This window comes from Vidua chalybeata, chromosome Z (assembly GCF_026979565.1).
Source record: "Vidua chalybeata isolate OUT-0048 chromosome Z, bVidCha1 merged haplotype, whole genome shotgun sequence".
Classification (NCBI taxonomy): domain Eukaryota; kingdom Metazoa; phylum Chordata; class Aves; order Passeriformes; family Viduidae; genus Vidua; species Vidua chalybeata.
In genome coordinates, this window is record NC_071570.1 from 70,999,887 (window position 1) to 71,017,117 (window position 17,231).

At 34.1% G+C, this 17,231-nt stretch overlaps 1 protein-coding gene across 1 annotated transcript in view; it reads left to right on the plus strand.

Moving 5' to 3' along the window:
* The window catches only part of MAN2A1 (mannosidase alpha class 2A member 1), a 107,232-nt gene extending 94,579 nt beyond the window's left edge, over window positions 1–12,653 (plus strand). Inside the window, exons 20-22 of the mRNA XM_053931908.1 lie at window positions 4,380–4,574; window positions 9,190–9,300; window positions 9,666–12,653. Coding sequence (XP_053787883.1) covers window positions 4,380–4,574; window positions 9,190–9,300; window positions 9,666–9,818 — 459 coding nt within the window. The 3' untranslated portion in view covers window positions 9,819–12,653. The remainder of the gene's footprint in view (window positions 1–4,379; window positions 4,575–9,189; window positions 9,301–9,665) is intronic.
* The last annotated feature ends 4,578 nt before the right edge of the window (window positions 12,654–17,231 follow it).

Sequence of the window (17,231 nt, forward strand, 5' to 3'; positions counted from 1 at the left end):
AACAATTATTTTTTCCCGTATTTGTCTTTGGAATTCCTTGACTCACATTCTTGATTGCTGTCTTTTGCTAGTTTATGGTTAAGATATTTAAAAATATTTTCTCCATATGCTTTGGTGATAAAGATGCTCTGGAAAGTGTTTTTGCTCCACAGATAAGATTTTTCAGTCCAGAAACATTCTCCTTTGAAGAGTGCTGCCCGTTGATTTTCTGAACCTGTCAAAGAGAAAGTTGATAAAAACTGTTTCCTGACACAACATGAAAGAGAATGAGAAACTTTTTATTTCCAGCAATAATGCAAGTGGTTTGGTATCAGACTATTTTAGTCTCCATCCCTTGATTTAGCAGGGATAGAGACCAGAATTATACCTGTTTCTAGATTTTATTTGATTGTTCTTACGCACTGAGCCAGCATCCGCATTTCAGCATGTTAGATTCGGTAGTGTGGATGCCAGTGAAGTTTTACTGTAATGATTAAGGTTTTTTTTTTGGTGATGTTGTCACTGCAGAGAAGACTCGGGAGAAGGAGAAAATAGTGATAATGTGATTTGATAAACTGCCTCAGTTTCCTTTCCTTAGTTTTATATGGGAAATTTTAGATTACTTGTCTGTGTTGAAAAGTTAATTAATTCTCCATTAGCTAAATTGGTGTTCAGTTATCAACTCCTTCAGATTTACTTTCTTCTCTACAGAATTTGCCATTGATTTCTTCTCCTCAATTACTAAGCAATTTCTGAAGAGTCTAATTAGCATTTCCCCCCTCTAATTAAGGACCTTAGTTACTTAATTTAAACTCTTACCAGAAAACTCTCTGAGTCTTGGAGTCAGAGTGACTTTTCCCAGAGGCAGTGGGCAGCACAGGACATGGAGTGGCGGTGTCAGGGAACCACAGACACCCAGCGGCCGCAGCACCGAGCTGGTTTGCAGGAATGGTGAAGCAGGGCAGAGAAGGTGTGGGCAGGGAAGCCATTGACAGGGAGGAAAAGGCGAGGAAGGGGAGGTGGTCAAGCAGACCCTCTGAGCAAACCCCTGATCCCTCCAAGAAGTCCAGTGTCCCCTTATGTTGCATTGCCTGCTTTTATGTGCTGAAGTTGCTCCCACAGCCTGATTTCCCAAGCGTTTTTTTCCCAGACTTACGGGCATCTGCCCCACTGGCAAGTGGTGAGGGACTGCTCATAGCCCACTCATGGAAGCTCCTCTCCTCTGACCAGCTGCCAGGAAAAGCCTCCCCGGGGACAGGGCTGCCATCCCTATAGGAATCCTTCAATTCATATATATATAACACATACAGGCATAATTTAAAATCAGATTTGTCCCAGTCCCCCATCCCTGAAAGTGTTCAAGGCCAAGTTGGATAGAACCCTGAGTAACCTGTTGTGGTGGGTGACATCCCTGCCTGTGGCAGAGGTGTTGGAACAAGTTGACTATTGAGTTCCTTTCCAACCCAAGCCTTTCAATTATTTCTGTGAGTATCAATAAAATACCTAATTTCTGATACAAAGGCACTTTTTACAGATGAAGCTATTCTGAAAACTTGTTGCAAATTGTGCTCTAATATTATATTGGATTATGCTTTGTGTCTCCTCAAAACTGAAAATTTAGAATTATTCACCTTACTTTTGACAACAAGGGAAGATCCTAAATGAGGCTCCACTTACGTTTACTGCACAGTCATTCAAGGGGTTGTGTTTCAACGCAGTTTCCAATTGGATAACTGTATGTGGATGTACTGTAAGATGGTTAAAAAGGCAGGATTTGCTTTGATTTGAGCTCATTAAGCCAGCACATCATCATCTGGCATTCATCGGATTCTTGCCAGTACTTAATTTTTGAAAGGCAGCCAGAGGAGCTCCACTCACACTTGGAGTGATAAATACTGCCATGGAAATTGAGGAAATGATGTCACTTTTGATAGAGCAATACTTTAATTAGATTGAGACTGTGGGACTACATCTTCTGATGCAGCATGAGCAGGGTACTGCTGAAAGCCATCCACATGGTGAAGTTGTGCATAGAGTAAATATTCTTCCCATTACATTGTTTGTGTGCAAGCCCTTTTCGTCTCTCTTTCCAGAGAGTCCTCTTTAAATTCTGGATCGCTAGACTTGAGGGAAAAGACATACTCCAACCCTTGCATGATTGTGATGTTCCTAGGAGAGAGTGTGATTTGACGAGTCCCTTCTCAGTCTTCTGTGAAAGCATTATCTTCACCATGCTTGCAAAACCCTTTTTCCCTTAGTCTCCTGTCAGTTTTTAACATCTTCTTTATGCTCCATTCCCATTGCTGTTACACACACTCGGGGAATGACTGCACTTTTTCTGCTGGTGCAATCATCCAGAATTGACTGTCGTTCCAGATGTGGGAATGCAAGATTCAATATAAATTCTCCCCCTAAGTCTTAGTTCCAAGGTGGATAATGCATAAGGACAATGTTCCTGCCTGTGATACCACATTTAGACACAGTGAGAGCAAAAATGAGCCAAGTTGAATAAATTCTGGATCTAGCATTTGCCAGTCCTTCAAGGCTGTGCTTACCTGCAATATTTTGTTTAAAACAGTATAAAAGGATGAATGGATTATTTTTGTGATTCATGTGTGATTTGTAAGATATTTTAGAAGACCTCATTTTAAGTTCTCAGATGCAAGCAATTAACTTACTTTTCACGGGGGAAAAAAACGGTGAAAGATGAGAAAATAAATGGCAATTAAATGTTTTGACTGACTTTAGTACTTCTATGGCAACAGAGTGAACAGTGTTCCTTTTGGAGTGAAAAAATAAACTCTTCTTTGAAAGAACATGGATCTGCACATTTTCCCTGTGTATAGAGCATGTATTCAGGCACTTGAATGGAAGACTTTTATATTAAGCTGTGCATAGAGCAAGCTTGCTCATACTCTAATTAGAATAGAAGAAAATCATGGCAATGAAGTCTACCAGTGATACTGAACTTTTCAAGGTAATGAAAAAAAAATTAAAGCAAGTTGAGGGATTAGTAGACTCAATACTGATTAAATATGCCATAAGTTGACAGATGGAATTCAGTAGAAATAAATGCAATGAGACACATGGAGGAACAATCCTTTACAATGATCCACTGTTATCATTTGGGGGTCATAACAGATTCTTAAAGATACTAAGCCTCAATGCTTAGTAGATACCAAAGAGCCAGAGTGTTACTTATTACTAAGGAAAGCACCAAGAATGAAACAGAAATTACCATCTTTCATTGATTCAGGCCTGGAATATTTTCAGTTTCTTCACTGTCAGCTGTATTTCGTGCTACTGCAGAAATATAAATAAATATGCATACATGCAAACACACCCCAAGATAGAAATTCCTGTTATGGTTTTCTGTTATAAGCTGAAAAATAATCTTCCCTTTGCTTTAAGTGTCTCCCATTTGTTTTTTATTTCTGTATTTCCGGCCTACCATAAAATGCAAATGTAATGTAACAGTGCTTAAGATATTATATTTTCAATAATCTTTCTGTAAAGTTTCCACTAAAGATCACCAACAAGCAGGGATTTATCTGATTAAGTATGAAAGGGAAAAATAAGAGCAAAAGAACTTTTTATTTCCATTTCTACTCTTACCTTCACTGAGATTCTAAAATAGAAATTGCCTTTTTAAATTCTTCTGATTTCTTTTTTGGCTTCTCTGGAGCTTTAAATGGTTGTTGTGAATATGTAGGATTCGGTCTTGTCAGGTTTGTAAGACAGCCTCTGTAGCCAAGTAAAAACACTGCAAACATGAAACTTTGTAAAGTACAGAATTTGTAAAATATTGGGATAAAATGCCTTTAGTTCCTGCTGCCATGACATTGAAATAAAATTTCTGGAAGAAATCTTTTGCAATGCAGACCAAGACAAAGATGCTGGCCGCTATTTCTTCCAGTGAATAGTTTGAGAGAAATAGATTTAAAATAGAAAGAGGGATTTAGGATACAGGTTGGAGAAAGCAAGAAATACAGGTCAGAAAAAAATGTGGAAAAGGAGGCCTGCCCTTCCTATTGTGGAAAAGGCTGTCTGCCTCTCCATATAAAAAGACATCCTGAATAAATTGGAGCGACTTGCTAAAGTAGTAACTAATTTCTTTTTTCCAGCCTGTATTGCTCAAACATCAGGGGCTAACACAGAAACACAAGAATATTGTAAAATGAAGTGTCATCATAATTTTGAAATATTGTTTATAAAAACAGGAAGTATACCTATCAATAGAAGAAAATTAGTGGATGATCAAAGTTTTCCAAAGTAATTGAATGGGCAGTCTAGAAACTAAATTTTTCTATGTAATTATTGGAATCATGTATAAAGTAAGTGGGTTTCAAAATTTAGACATAATAGTGTATCAACTTGAATCATTCTTTTGTATTTTGCAGAATGAAGAGAAGGCACCAGTCAGTTTTCCATCACTTCTTAGCCATATGACTTCTCTCTTCTTAAATCATCCTGTAATTCCAATGACAACAAATGCAGATTCAGGTGTCCCAGAGTTGATAAATATTTTTTCTCCACTGATGTCATCCATGCCTTGTGACATGCATATAGTCAATATGAGGACAATCCAAGCAAAGGTAAGGTCAAACCACTGGTTTTTGCAAACATATGATATATCTTATTGATATAGTAAAATAATTTATTCTTGTAAAGTACTTTGTGAGCAGGTTTATATGATATGATAAACTGCAGCATGATTATGAGTTTTTCTTAATTTTGCAAGAACTGGAGATTTGTGTCTGAGCAGCAAGAAATGAAGAGATTGTGTTTTTTCACAACATATTAGTATGCATAATGCAAGATTCTGTCTCTGGAGGGGGCACCTTTCAATAGGTTCCCAAAGTTTAAGAGAGAACCATTCATATACCTCAGCCTTTTCTGCACTAGAAGAATTAAGTTTAAGGTCATTAGGGTTTGTTCTGAGTATGTTTTTAATAAAGAATATAGTTTTAAACACAAATTTTATTGTTAAAATGTTTTTTAAGCTTAGTTACAAGATCTAATTTAGTTTTTCTAAGAGCATCTCATGATTGGTTCCTGTGAATGCATTCTCTGGTAAGCAAACCAAAACTAAACCAAACAAAACCCAAACATCTAGCCAACACCACAAAAAAAAAAAAAACAAAAAAAAAAAAAAAAAAAAAAAAACAAAAACACCAAACAAAATACCAACAAAAAATTCAAACAAAAAAAGTCTCTTCTGTACTCAGTGTTTTTCTCCTTCAAAGGATAGAAAGGTATGTAACCACCAGACAGAATTTAATTTTCCCTTTGATTAACTGAAGGATTGGAACTCGTTTTGCATTCTTTTCCTGCCAACTGTTCTATAAATTATTTTCAGTTTTTCAGCTCCTTTTAAAATGTGATTATGTTAACTTTATGTTGTATTGCAGTGCTATTCACCAGTGCTGCTACCACAGTGCAATGCCTTTTCAATTCTGTCATACTGAGATAGAAACTATTTATCCCTTTTTCTCAAGAGTCTCCATGATGGCTGGGTTTGTCTGTATTAACATGAGATTATATTCTGTTTAATCTGATCTTCATTCTGTCTTAATCTGTATTTTAAAATTTAAACAATGTTTGCTTTCTCTGTAAATAGTTCAGTCTTGTGTATGCCCCTTCAGCTGTGACTGATTCTTATTTTGAATTTCAAAGTGGAAAATGTCTTGATTTTGTGTGTCTTCTGCCTTTGAAAAGTTAGGAAGACCCTGTTACAAAATTTAATCTTCACATGACGTGAATATTTCATTCTTCACTGTGTATATTTTTGTTTACTTCAACCAGCTCAGCATCACAGGTTTACTTCAACATATCAAGTTCAGGGGCAGACCTTCATGAACATCTTCCCTCTCTTTTTGAGGTGTAAATCCATCCCCTTGTTTGTAGGATCCGTGTATGAAAACTGTGAGAAGACAGGCTTGTTCAGTGTCTGCTTTTTTAATTCAATGTTACTACTTCTAAGTGAATTCTCTGGTTTTATCTGGGCTGTTCAGGCTCAACTGTCCCAAGTGATACAGGACTGTTAGAGGCTCTGATCTCTTCCCTGTCCACAGCTGTGTGTTTCATTGATTACTGATCAACAGCTCTTGAGCTTGCAGCATTAATGTGTCCACTTGAAAGTAAGAGCTTGCAGCAGTCATAGGATAGGAACACTGTTATTAGAGATGCAGAATGTTCTTCCCCACAGCAAAAATGGTACTATGCCTTGCAAATAATTGTGTAAATCTCCTAATTTTCTGCTTCCTTTCTCTCGCTTCCAAGAATTTGAATGACAAGTGACATTATTCTGGCTAAATGACACAATGTATTTTTTTTCAGAAATTTGCACGTCTCCATTGCTTAAACTGTTGAAGTTGATTTTACATAATCCATTACAGTTACAGATAAGAGGGTACCAAATTAAAATAATTGTTAGGATTTAAGGTAGAAATCAGAAAGAATATTGTTTTTGTTGTAAGATATCTCATCTTGACATGGAAGAGTCCAACCCGTTATGATTACAACATTTAAAGATTTTTTTCCTTAACAGAACTCCAGTTTTTCAGAAGACACATATTTTACTTTATGCAAATGAAGATCTAGAACACAGTAGATTTGTCCCTTTATACTGGGCATAAATACATAAATTTGCCATATTACCTAAACTTTTCATTGTGTGTCTATTAGCTTACAGTAATTGAATTTTAAAAGAGTTTAAATGTTTTTTCTTTCTCATCAAAATTTTAGCAGCATTGCCCTGGGATACTGGTTATGAGAAAGCCTAACAATTTTTTTTTTTAAATTTTCTTATAAGGTCGTGTTTTAATTCTCAGAGATCAAAATCAAATCAAACTTTGGCAGCTCTTCTAAGAAAGTTTGTTAGAGATTTAATAGCACAGTGTTTAGGGCTTTTTTGTTGAATAACAGCGCTGTGAAGTTTCACAAGGTTAAGAATGTTGTAACTTGTGGAAAATTGAGGAGATTGTTACGGGTTTTCATGCAGTTAGCATGGTCATGTTTAGAAGGTGTATTTGGTGTAAATTAAGTTCATCCTTGCTCAAGACATTCATTAACCTTAAATGTATTTAATCTAATTTTCCTAGAGATTATATAAGAACAGGTAAATTAAAGTAGATGTGGCGGCTGTGACAACTTAATCTTCCACCTGCTTTGATAATGGGTTAGAACAGCTTTACTTTTTTACACAGGGTTGCTATGTGTGTGGTAGAAAATGGAGTACTAAATCATAGATATTTATACTGACCAAAACACTTTTAATCAGGGTATCATTAATTGTGTGTTACCTTTCTGTTTTAAATCTTTTGACTCTTAATAAGGATAATATTTAATTCTAAAAAAATTGGGAGATGAAATATTCATGCCATCATTTGAAATGCATACATGCATTTTTTATGCAGATTACTAGAAGATAATTTAAGTGAATTAGAGGAAGTGTTGATACCCATTACTGGCTTGTCATTTCTAACATTAATTTACCCCATAGGAAGTCAGGCTTTTTCAGTATGAATTTTAATGTTTCACTAATCTGATGTTTAAGCAGACAGTATTATTTTGTGTGCATAAAAATATCTGCTTTTAAGTGCAACACTGTCAGATCAGTGACAATGAAAACCAAGTCAGGTGTTTCATAGTAGGAGGGGGAAAATATCACAGCTATTACCTTACTTCATATAGAAAGTGGTACTTCTGTCCCAGTGAACAGGATAAGAACTTCTTTAGCCATCAGTGTTAATAAATACAGGAAACTTGGCTTCATATGCTGAATGTAGGCACTATTCATAAATTAAAAAGTTTATTTTAGGTGGTTATAAGCTATAGTTCACAAAATCTTTTCAAGCTGAGTTTTATTTGTGATTTGTAAACTATGCAAAGTTTCTAACTGTTAGTGTTTTACTAAAAAAGTATCTAATTTCAACTCCAAATACTATTGAGTCAATTTTTATTATTTTTTGTGAGGAACCTAAGCCCACAAAGTTGTTTTTTTTTTTTTGTTTTTTTTTTTTTTTTTTTTTTGTTTTTTTTTGTTTTTTTGTTTTTTTTTTGTTTTGTTTTTTTTTTTTGTTTTTTTATTACATGAATGAATACTTTATACTATAAATTTATTGTACTTTGAATCTTTGTCATGCTGGGTTTCAAAGAAGCTGGTACAAGCTGATCCATGATCACCTTTATGGAAAGAAATTTGGATCTGTTAGATTAAGACCTCTTGTTTGGTACACCTTGAAGAGCTAATGCATCACAGAGTGCCGAATGCTTGTTGGCACTGGTTTCTCCAAGCAATATATACATTCTGAAGTACCAGAAATGAACCTAATTCATGGCAGATGCTTTTGTGAAAAAGCATTAGTATAAGAACAAGAAAACCAGAAATAAACAAGAGAAAAATAACCTGAAGAACTGGCATGGCTTTGGATAGAACCATCTTTTTTATGCTCTTATTATATATATAATAAGATTAAGAGCTGTAGAATGTAAAACAACAATAAATAAAGAAATAAAGGAATGCATCATATTAAATAAGTGACTACAGTGAGTCTAGGTGTGCGGCCACAAGAAAGATATTGAGGGGCTGGAACATGTCCAGGGGCGGGCAATGGATCTGGAGAAGGGTCAGGAGCACAAATCCAGTGAGGAGCAGCTTACTCTTTAATGTCTCTTGAGGCTCAAAAGCATTGAATATCTTAGAGATAAACATAATATTTATTTTAGATGTGTATTTCAGTGTACATTTTTCTGTACACCTTAAGCTGAGTTAGAGAGTAGTTTTGCTACATGAAAGTTTGTTCAATATATTGCCATTGAATATGTAAAACTGAGTATTACAGTTAACATATGATTTCTTGTTTGTTTTCTGATTTGCCATATAATTCTTGTGGGAAACCATTTAATACAGGTACAATAGCTACTCTTCAGTCCTGAGTCATGAGTACATGTGCATCTGTTGACCTTTAAATTCAGTGACTTATAATATTCTGTAGTACATTATATGTTTCAACTCTTCGCCATTTACTTCTTTCTATGTTTAGCTTTATAAAAATTTTCAAAAAGACATAACAGTTCAATCTAGACTAAACATTTTCTAAGGTGAAAATATCTCTATCCACTGTATGATAAGGATAATTTTTGGTGCCCTAAAATGTCTTCCTGACTGATACTTTGTGAATAATCTTCTGTAGTGTTTGTTCGTAGGTAGACACCAAACCATCTGATGAAGCTGCTCTGATTCTTCACAGAAAGGGATTTGATTGTAGATTTTCAAACAGAGACACGGGTCTGCTGTGTTCTACCACTCAGGGAAAGGTATGGTTATTAATCTGTAGGAATTTTTAAATAAAATTTAAAATAGGTTTGGGATTTTCTTTTGGGTGGAAGAGTAAATATAATTTTATTTGGAAATAAGAAGAGTTCAAATCCAAATATTTCTAGCAATTTTGAATATACTAATTAAATTACATTGAAACATAGTGAGTGAATACAGTCTAAAAAGATCTAAATTATTGTACAGTATTTAATCTATGATATTTAAAAAGGTTATTTAAAGATTATTTAAAAATAATTCAAAATCATGAGAATTTCTGGTTCTTGCAAGGAGCTGTACAATTTTGAGGTATTTACTGCTTTTTCTAAATGTATTTGTTTTGTTTTGTTTTGTTTTTTCCCTCCAGATAAAGGTGCATAAACTCTTTAGCAAATTCAGAGTGGAAAGTCTTACACCCACATCTTTATCTTTGATGTATTCACCTCCAGATGTCCAAAATATAAGTGAAATAAATATGAGTTCTATGGAGATAAATACGTTCCGGATTCGGCTGAGATGAAATCCTGCTTTAATACTCAGATAAAGAATCTGCAATTGTATCTCCTCTGAGTTTCATGTGCAATAAGAGGCACATTAATGTTATTCCAGCTTCTGGATACTGTGAGAAAAAGATGCATTCTATAATTATTTTTTGACCAACACAATGAAAAGCCATGTTACAAGCAACTTTTTTTTTGTTCAGATTTTCCCCCCATAAAATAGCAACATCATTATCAGTTAATACAACAAGAAATTTCTATGGATGTTAACCTCTCAACAGATTAAATCTCAGGTTCAATGCTAATTAATGATGTTTCTGGTGTTTTAATTTTCATAAACAGGGGATTAAATTTTAAACAGCCTTCTTTTCCTGATTCTTGATGATTTATGTGTGAATAACTCAATGTAGAAAGTCCTGATGCAGCTTGGAAATAAAATGGAATAAAATGTTCCTGTGTAGTAGCTAATGTCCAAATATTTGCAATCATTTATATAAACTACAATAATCTCAATGTATTCTGCAATTAATTTCAGTTTATTAAACACAAAGGGGATTATTAATTGTGGTAAGATGAAAGCCTGCAGTACTTGTGATAAGTGATGGTAGATTTTAATACTTCTACCATTCACCTGAGTTATGTAAATAGAAAAACCTGAACCTACAAAGTAATTTTGAAATGGAAACGTTTAATAAAACTCCCATTTTGTTACTTGACACACTGGGATATGTGCAATTATTCCATTACCATGATGAGAAATGTCCATAATTATCATGAATACAAGATTTTTTATAAAACTCATTTAGATACCAGTGTTCTCTGAAATGAGTTTTCTATTTCAAGATTACCATATCAAAATAAATGTGCCTTATTTTTGATATGTCTTGTTACAATTTTGGTGTCTATGTTAATGTTTTTGGGGAAAAGGTAGTTTATATAATACTTAAGCTGTGTATCTCCTATTTGACAATGCTGGCCACACTGATCTACGTACTCCTGCACCAAGTTTGTGCTACCTTATTCTGAACAATTTGACTATTTGAATGTATTAATATGATGTCATGACGTGAAACACCAACAAAAAAAGAATTACTGTAGAAGCTAAATTCAGCTGCTTTCAAGAAAATTGCAACTTGATGCAAAGAGTTGATAGTAAGCAAGGTATAGTTTGCAAACCCATCAAAACATGTGCTTGCATGTCACGGACTGTGGTGACCTGTTAATTCGAAATCATGTGCCTATATTTTAAACAACATTTTACAAACTTGCAACCTCACTTATATTGCCAGTGTTCATGTTACTGAAGAATGGAGACTTTGCTTTTTCCCATATTAATTCATATTTAGTATTTAAGTCATTCAAGTGTGGGAAGTATTTCTCTAAGTAGAGCTGCTGTTTACAGTTAATATACATAAACATTCATTTGAATATGATCCCATTTTATAGTCATCATTTATTTTCATAACTTGTTCTTCTATCTCTTGCTTATGCTCTACTTTTCCATACCCTGTTGCTTATCCTCAATACTAATGCATGAAAAGTCATCATAACTGGTAAAAAGATGTGCTAGCTCTAATATTGCCTCCTGTATTTAATTTCGTTATTGTTGTTCAACAATTATATCAAATATCAAAGTCTATGAAATTATTTCATGTAGCTACAGGCTATCTAAAAAGAAAGTGAAAGTCATATTTAGATTTTATGCATTGTCACAGCTTGGATCTCTGTTGAGATTGTGTAGATTTTCTTAATTCAATCTACTGTGTGTTTTGTAATAATGGGAATACCTTAGTAGGATCTGGTGCAAGTTACATCAAGAATATAGGAACCACTAACCACAAATGGAAGAGTCTGATAAATCCAATAAATGGATGTTTTCATGCAATAAACATGTACTGTAACTTCTTAGAAAAAGTATTTGAAAATGCTGGTTTTTGTTGGAACTCAAAGCTTAGTAGACTTGTCAGCAGAAATTTCTCATAACACTTATTTTTTTTGCTTCTTCAAAATTAAAATATTTAAAATACTTTTATGTGTTCTGTGCAGGAAAACATACAAAATATTGTTTCAGTTTTGCTAGGCAGAAAAGGAAAATTTTGATGCAATAAAATTTTAAAGTATTTTGCCTCTTGGAATTGCTTTGAAAGATTCTTCATATAGCATTGGTTCTTTACTTTAAATTATCAGCTGTACAATCATGGTGCCTGAATCTTCCTTAACCAGCAGATGTAATCCTTGTTCCTTTGCTTTTTTTTTGTGTGTGTTATGACAGCTTTCAAATCAAGATCCTTTCCTGAAATCCCTTACTAAATCAAAACTCCAGTCAAAGTCTCAAAAATAATTTTACTTGAATTGGTTCAGTATGTTGCTGTCAATGAGGTTGTATTTTCCTTGGTTTGGGTTTTTGTTGGATTTTTGTTTTGCACAAGTCTTAATGAATTCTTATGGTTTTTTGTGGTTTTTTTTTTTTTTTTTTTTTTTTTTGTGAATTGGCTATATAATTAAATTCTATAATTTGGGGTTTTTTTTCTTGTTTTTATAGCTGCTGGGTTTGTAACCATTGGTTAAGAGAAGCAAGCATCTTTACCTTGCCAGTATGATTTTAAGTACAATGCTGTGTAAGAAATGGTTTAAAACCTTGTAATTACTTTCCATACAAGAGTTGTAACTGTTCTAATTTTATGGTTTGGGGTTTTTTTACATTCCTTTATCTTAATTTTCTTTGGTTCACTTGCTCATATTGTCTGAAACGAACTGATTTCAGCTGAAGGTTTTTGATATTTTCTCTTGGAAGGTTTTATATCTTATGGGGATATGTAAAATAAGATCTCTAATAAAAGGTAATGTTATTGTGAGATGTGGTCAGTGTCATTAATGCCTTGGCTTTAACAAATTTTAATTTTTCTTTTTAATGAGAGAAACAACAAACATAACTTCTTTGAAAAGGTTCATATGTCAGTATCTGTTGGGAATGACAGTTATCTGCAATGAGATCAAAGGTACAATCTATTTCACAGCTGCCAAAGAAAAGAAGAGATAAGATGGTAACTTCAGAGATGTAAACATGTGAGATTGCACTGTATGGAAAGAAAATGGGCAGCTCTTTTGCAAAGGAAATTGTGCACTGACTTAATAGAACATTTTAGAAGGTTTCAAATTCTAGAATTTTTTTTACTTGAATAAATGTTTATCTTTGAGGCATTTGGGAGCAATGAAATGGAAGCTGTTCTTGTAAATTAACACACCATTAGAACATAGCAAGTCAAAACAACAGTTCAACTGTAATTAGACTAAACACTTTTTTAAAAAATTATATAACGCTAATAGAATGTTCTGTAATTGCACAGGGCAAGTTGAACAAGCAAAATATTTTATGGGTTTGCTTCCCAAAGTGGTGGTGGAACTTGAACATAATGACTTGCAAAGACAATAAAGTATAAATTTTAGTCAATGCCTGAGGCTATTTGATGTTCGTCTGTATAGTCTTAACTATAAATATAAAAGCATACACACACACAAAGTAAATATCCATAATTTCAAAGCTGATCTTTCCAGATAAAACCTGAAAGGCAACAATGGGTATAGGTCTAATTTAAAGAAGCCCTTCTCCATTTTAAGGTCATCCTATTTTGGAATCAATTAATATCAGCATGTCCATGTGGATAGAACATATTCTATTAACTCGAGTAATCAATATTATATTATTTTACTATATGAAAATATACTAACTATATTTGATGTATGCCTGTACATTGTGTTTAAAAAAACCATGCAGGATCTCTCTATACATCTTTACTGATAGTGACACTATTGCTCAGATTAAGTGGGTTATTTGACTTGTAATGTGTTATATATATCTGTGATAAAATATAAAACATGGATTCAGTCATAGACTGTTTTTATTTTAGGATAACTATTCTGTCATAATATTTCAAAAATCATTCAAAGGCATTAATTTTGTCTTCTAAAAGAGGAAACATATAAAAATAATATATGGTCTAGAATAAGCTCAGGTGAATGGAGAATTATTAGGATTTTTCAGACAGTTCTGTTCCTGACAAAAATTTGTCTGTCTCCAATTTCTCTATAAATTAAAATATTAAATTGTGAACCGTAAGTCTTTCAGTATACATATTTTAGGAACTAATAGATATTTAAAATCTGTATTGCATCACCTAGTCTTTGTACACCAGAATTTCTGTGGAGCATCAGTAGTGCATGATTTCCATTACTCCACTTCCTTTAGGTAAATAATTTAATAGCACTAAGAGTAGTAAGAAAATAAATTAATTTTTTTAAATATCCATAATTTATATAAAATTGTGCTATTTGGACTGTAAAGGCAAAGACATTTTTAATTACACATTTCAGAGCTTCAGGTTTTCAATATAGCACATTCTTCCTCATATGCAGTGCATGTTAATGTGATGCCCCGTCTACAAAAATCATTCATATTATGGGTATTAGTAGACTGGAGACTTGAGTCACAGTTTTACCTCCACCATTGCCACTCCCTTTGCATCAGAGACATCCATCATACAGGAAAGCAAAGAACAATGGCTTTGTTCCTTTCAAAGCATGACCTGCAAACTCTCATGGTCTCCCCATCTATTTTTATTTCTATCCTAACTTACTCCTTTTGTCTTTTCTCCTTTCTTGGCATGCCAGCTAAAGGTATGGACATTTGTAGGCTCCAGCTTCCACATAGCCTTCCAGCTCTGCCCATTGCACATGATGGAACTTTCTGGAGCTGGGCTATCTGCAGTGTCAGCCAGAGCCTGGGGTGTGATAGATTCTTCAAGAATTACATATTTTAAGTCTACATCAATGATCATGCTAGTGCTGTGCATGCCATACTTGCTTTCCAGAACTGCCTCGCATCACTGGCCTGCTACTCAGGAATACACATCTTTGTTTCTCAAATCCATCTGAACAAGTTTCAGTGCCATTCTCCCTTTTTCTTTTCCTGAATTTCATCATATAACACACTATTTCAGGACCTTTTGGTCATCCTGTAACCTACCTTCCAGAAGTCCTGCTTATTTTCAAAATGAATAATTAACTATCTTGCAGATAAAAATGTCTAATGAAGACAAAATAGATCCTAAGTAAGCCGTGCTGTCGGAATCACTTGCAGTAGTATAGAGACACACAGCTTTGCAAACACAAGATGACCATTTTCACAGAACACTTTAATATCTGTGACAGTGAAAAGATGCATTATCTGTGTTCTCTTTTGTTTTGAATGATTTAAACCTTTATTTTACAAGCTAAAACAAGCAATATGAGTTTAATGGAAGCAATTCAGATTGATAGTGATGGTGTCAAAAAAATGAATACAGCTGTTACAAACATTCTTAATGGAGCATGTTAGTGGAAGTCCTTCAGCCAGATAAAGAATTAAGGTTTGCATGGCAAAAGGAATTTGTTTTGACAGTGACCAAATCAGTCTCATTGCTTTTTCTTGTATCTTAGTAAGTGAAATCTACTGACTTGGCTAGTAGACATGGGAAAGAATCTGCTAAAGCTCAAATGGCAAACTTATTCAAATGGGTTTGACACAGGGATTCACAACCTTTTAGCCTAATTGGAATTCAAATACACAAAATGAGTTGGCAATTTTCATTAATTAAATATTGGGCCTTTGAAAGATAAGTCAAGATGGTAATAATTACATTGTGTTGGGTTTTAAAATAGCTAATCAATGTGTAATTGCTGATAGGAAAGGTATTGAGTTTTTGGAAGTTCATTTTTAAAGATACACTCTATGCAAAACTCATGATTTGTAGCTCTTGGTAGCTTTCCAGAGAGAACACATGAGGTGTAGCTGAAATGGGAGACCTGTAGTTTGAAAAGTTTTAGTTACTAAAGCTCCTGCAGATTCGAAATGGATCTCTGTTCATTTTCTGATTTTTTTTTATAACTCTTACCCAGATGGTAAGATATTTTGGTTTTAATACATAATATACGAAACAGTGAATCAAATATGTGCTAGGCAAGAAGGAAAAGTGTTTTGTCCTTGAATGCTGAAGAGCATTCCTTGATGATGATATACACTTAATTGGGGAGAAAAAAACAGCTCTTCCAAGATAGGATTCAAGAGCATTCTTCGAAATCCAAGAAAAAAAAAAGTATGTGTTTTACTGACCTAGTGAGAGTTTGGTAGAGGTGTAAGTGGTAAGTGTGACAGAAGCACCATCTAAATAAGCATCAACAGCTAAAGAAATGAAGAGGCACTGAGATCTCATTCCACAGAACTTTGTTAAAATCTGTGTGGAATCTTACAGCAGCCCTCCTCATTTTCCCATGTTTCAATTAAAAAATTAAAAACGCCAAACAAGCCCCCCATCTCACCACCCCCAACACGCATCCACACTCTGAGAATGCCATGTCATCTCTGTCATGGCTTTTAGAGTTTGGCAACATAGTGTCTATATAATTCCAATTCAATTTTCTGTTGCAAACTGTGATCAAAATACAAGTTTTATTGGGCTTTCTAGTCACAGTGTTTTCACAATGGCGCTGCCTAAAGCATTATGTGCCCAAAGCCTGGTGACTGTGGTGACAGGCTGTATTTTGGATATGCAGGTCACCAAGGAACAAGGTTGAAAAGATGCTGGCTGTGTTGTGATGGGAGGTGTGGAACTGTGGGTGGTCAGGGTGTGAGTTTACAGTTCCTCTAAAAGTGAGAGCAATCAGTAATGTAATGCTGCCTTACATATGGATCAAGTTGAAAATTGAGATTAAAAGAATTTTTAACAATTGGCATTGATGCATAGTAACTTGGCACCAGTGTTTTGTTTAATTTGATGTTCTAAACTTGGCTTTAAAAGTAGATACTGGTAAATTGAAATTAATCCAAAGAGCAAAGGGAAAACAATTTTGTCATAATGACAGAGCTTTGATAGAACAAAGGGATTTCTCTTGCCTGAAATTATGCTTCAAACCATGTTTGAAGGCTCTTGTTTGTTTGCTGAAAGGCGTTGTCTTGGCATGTTGCAGTCTGAATAAGAATTAATGAAGTTTTATTGACCTGTGAAAATACAAGGTTGTCAGTATGAGCAAATAGGAAGAAATGGGAGTAATATTTTAAAAATTAAAATCCACAAAGAGAAATTTCCATGGACAGAAACGGAAGTGAGAAAGCAGACAGCCCTAGAACACAATTTTTCAGAGAGACATAAATGAAAGGAGTTTTGTTGGACTTTGCTTCATACATCACCTGCTTATGGATTTGCCAATTTTCTAGAAGAAACACCAATGTTTATTCTAGTGGTCAAGGCTGGAAAAATTACAGTGGTTGTTCATATACTTATCTACCTATTTTTTTTTTTCATACTGGACATAGGTTTAAGGACACAGAACTTATTTAAAGAACTTATTGAGAGAATCAAGTATATAGTAATTTTCCCTATTGTGTGTATTGCTGTTAC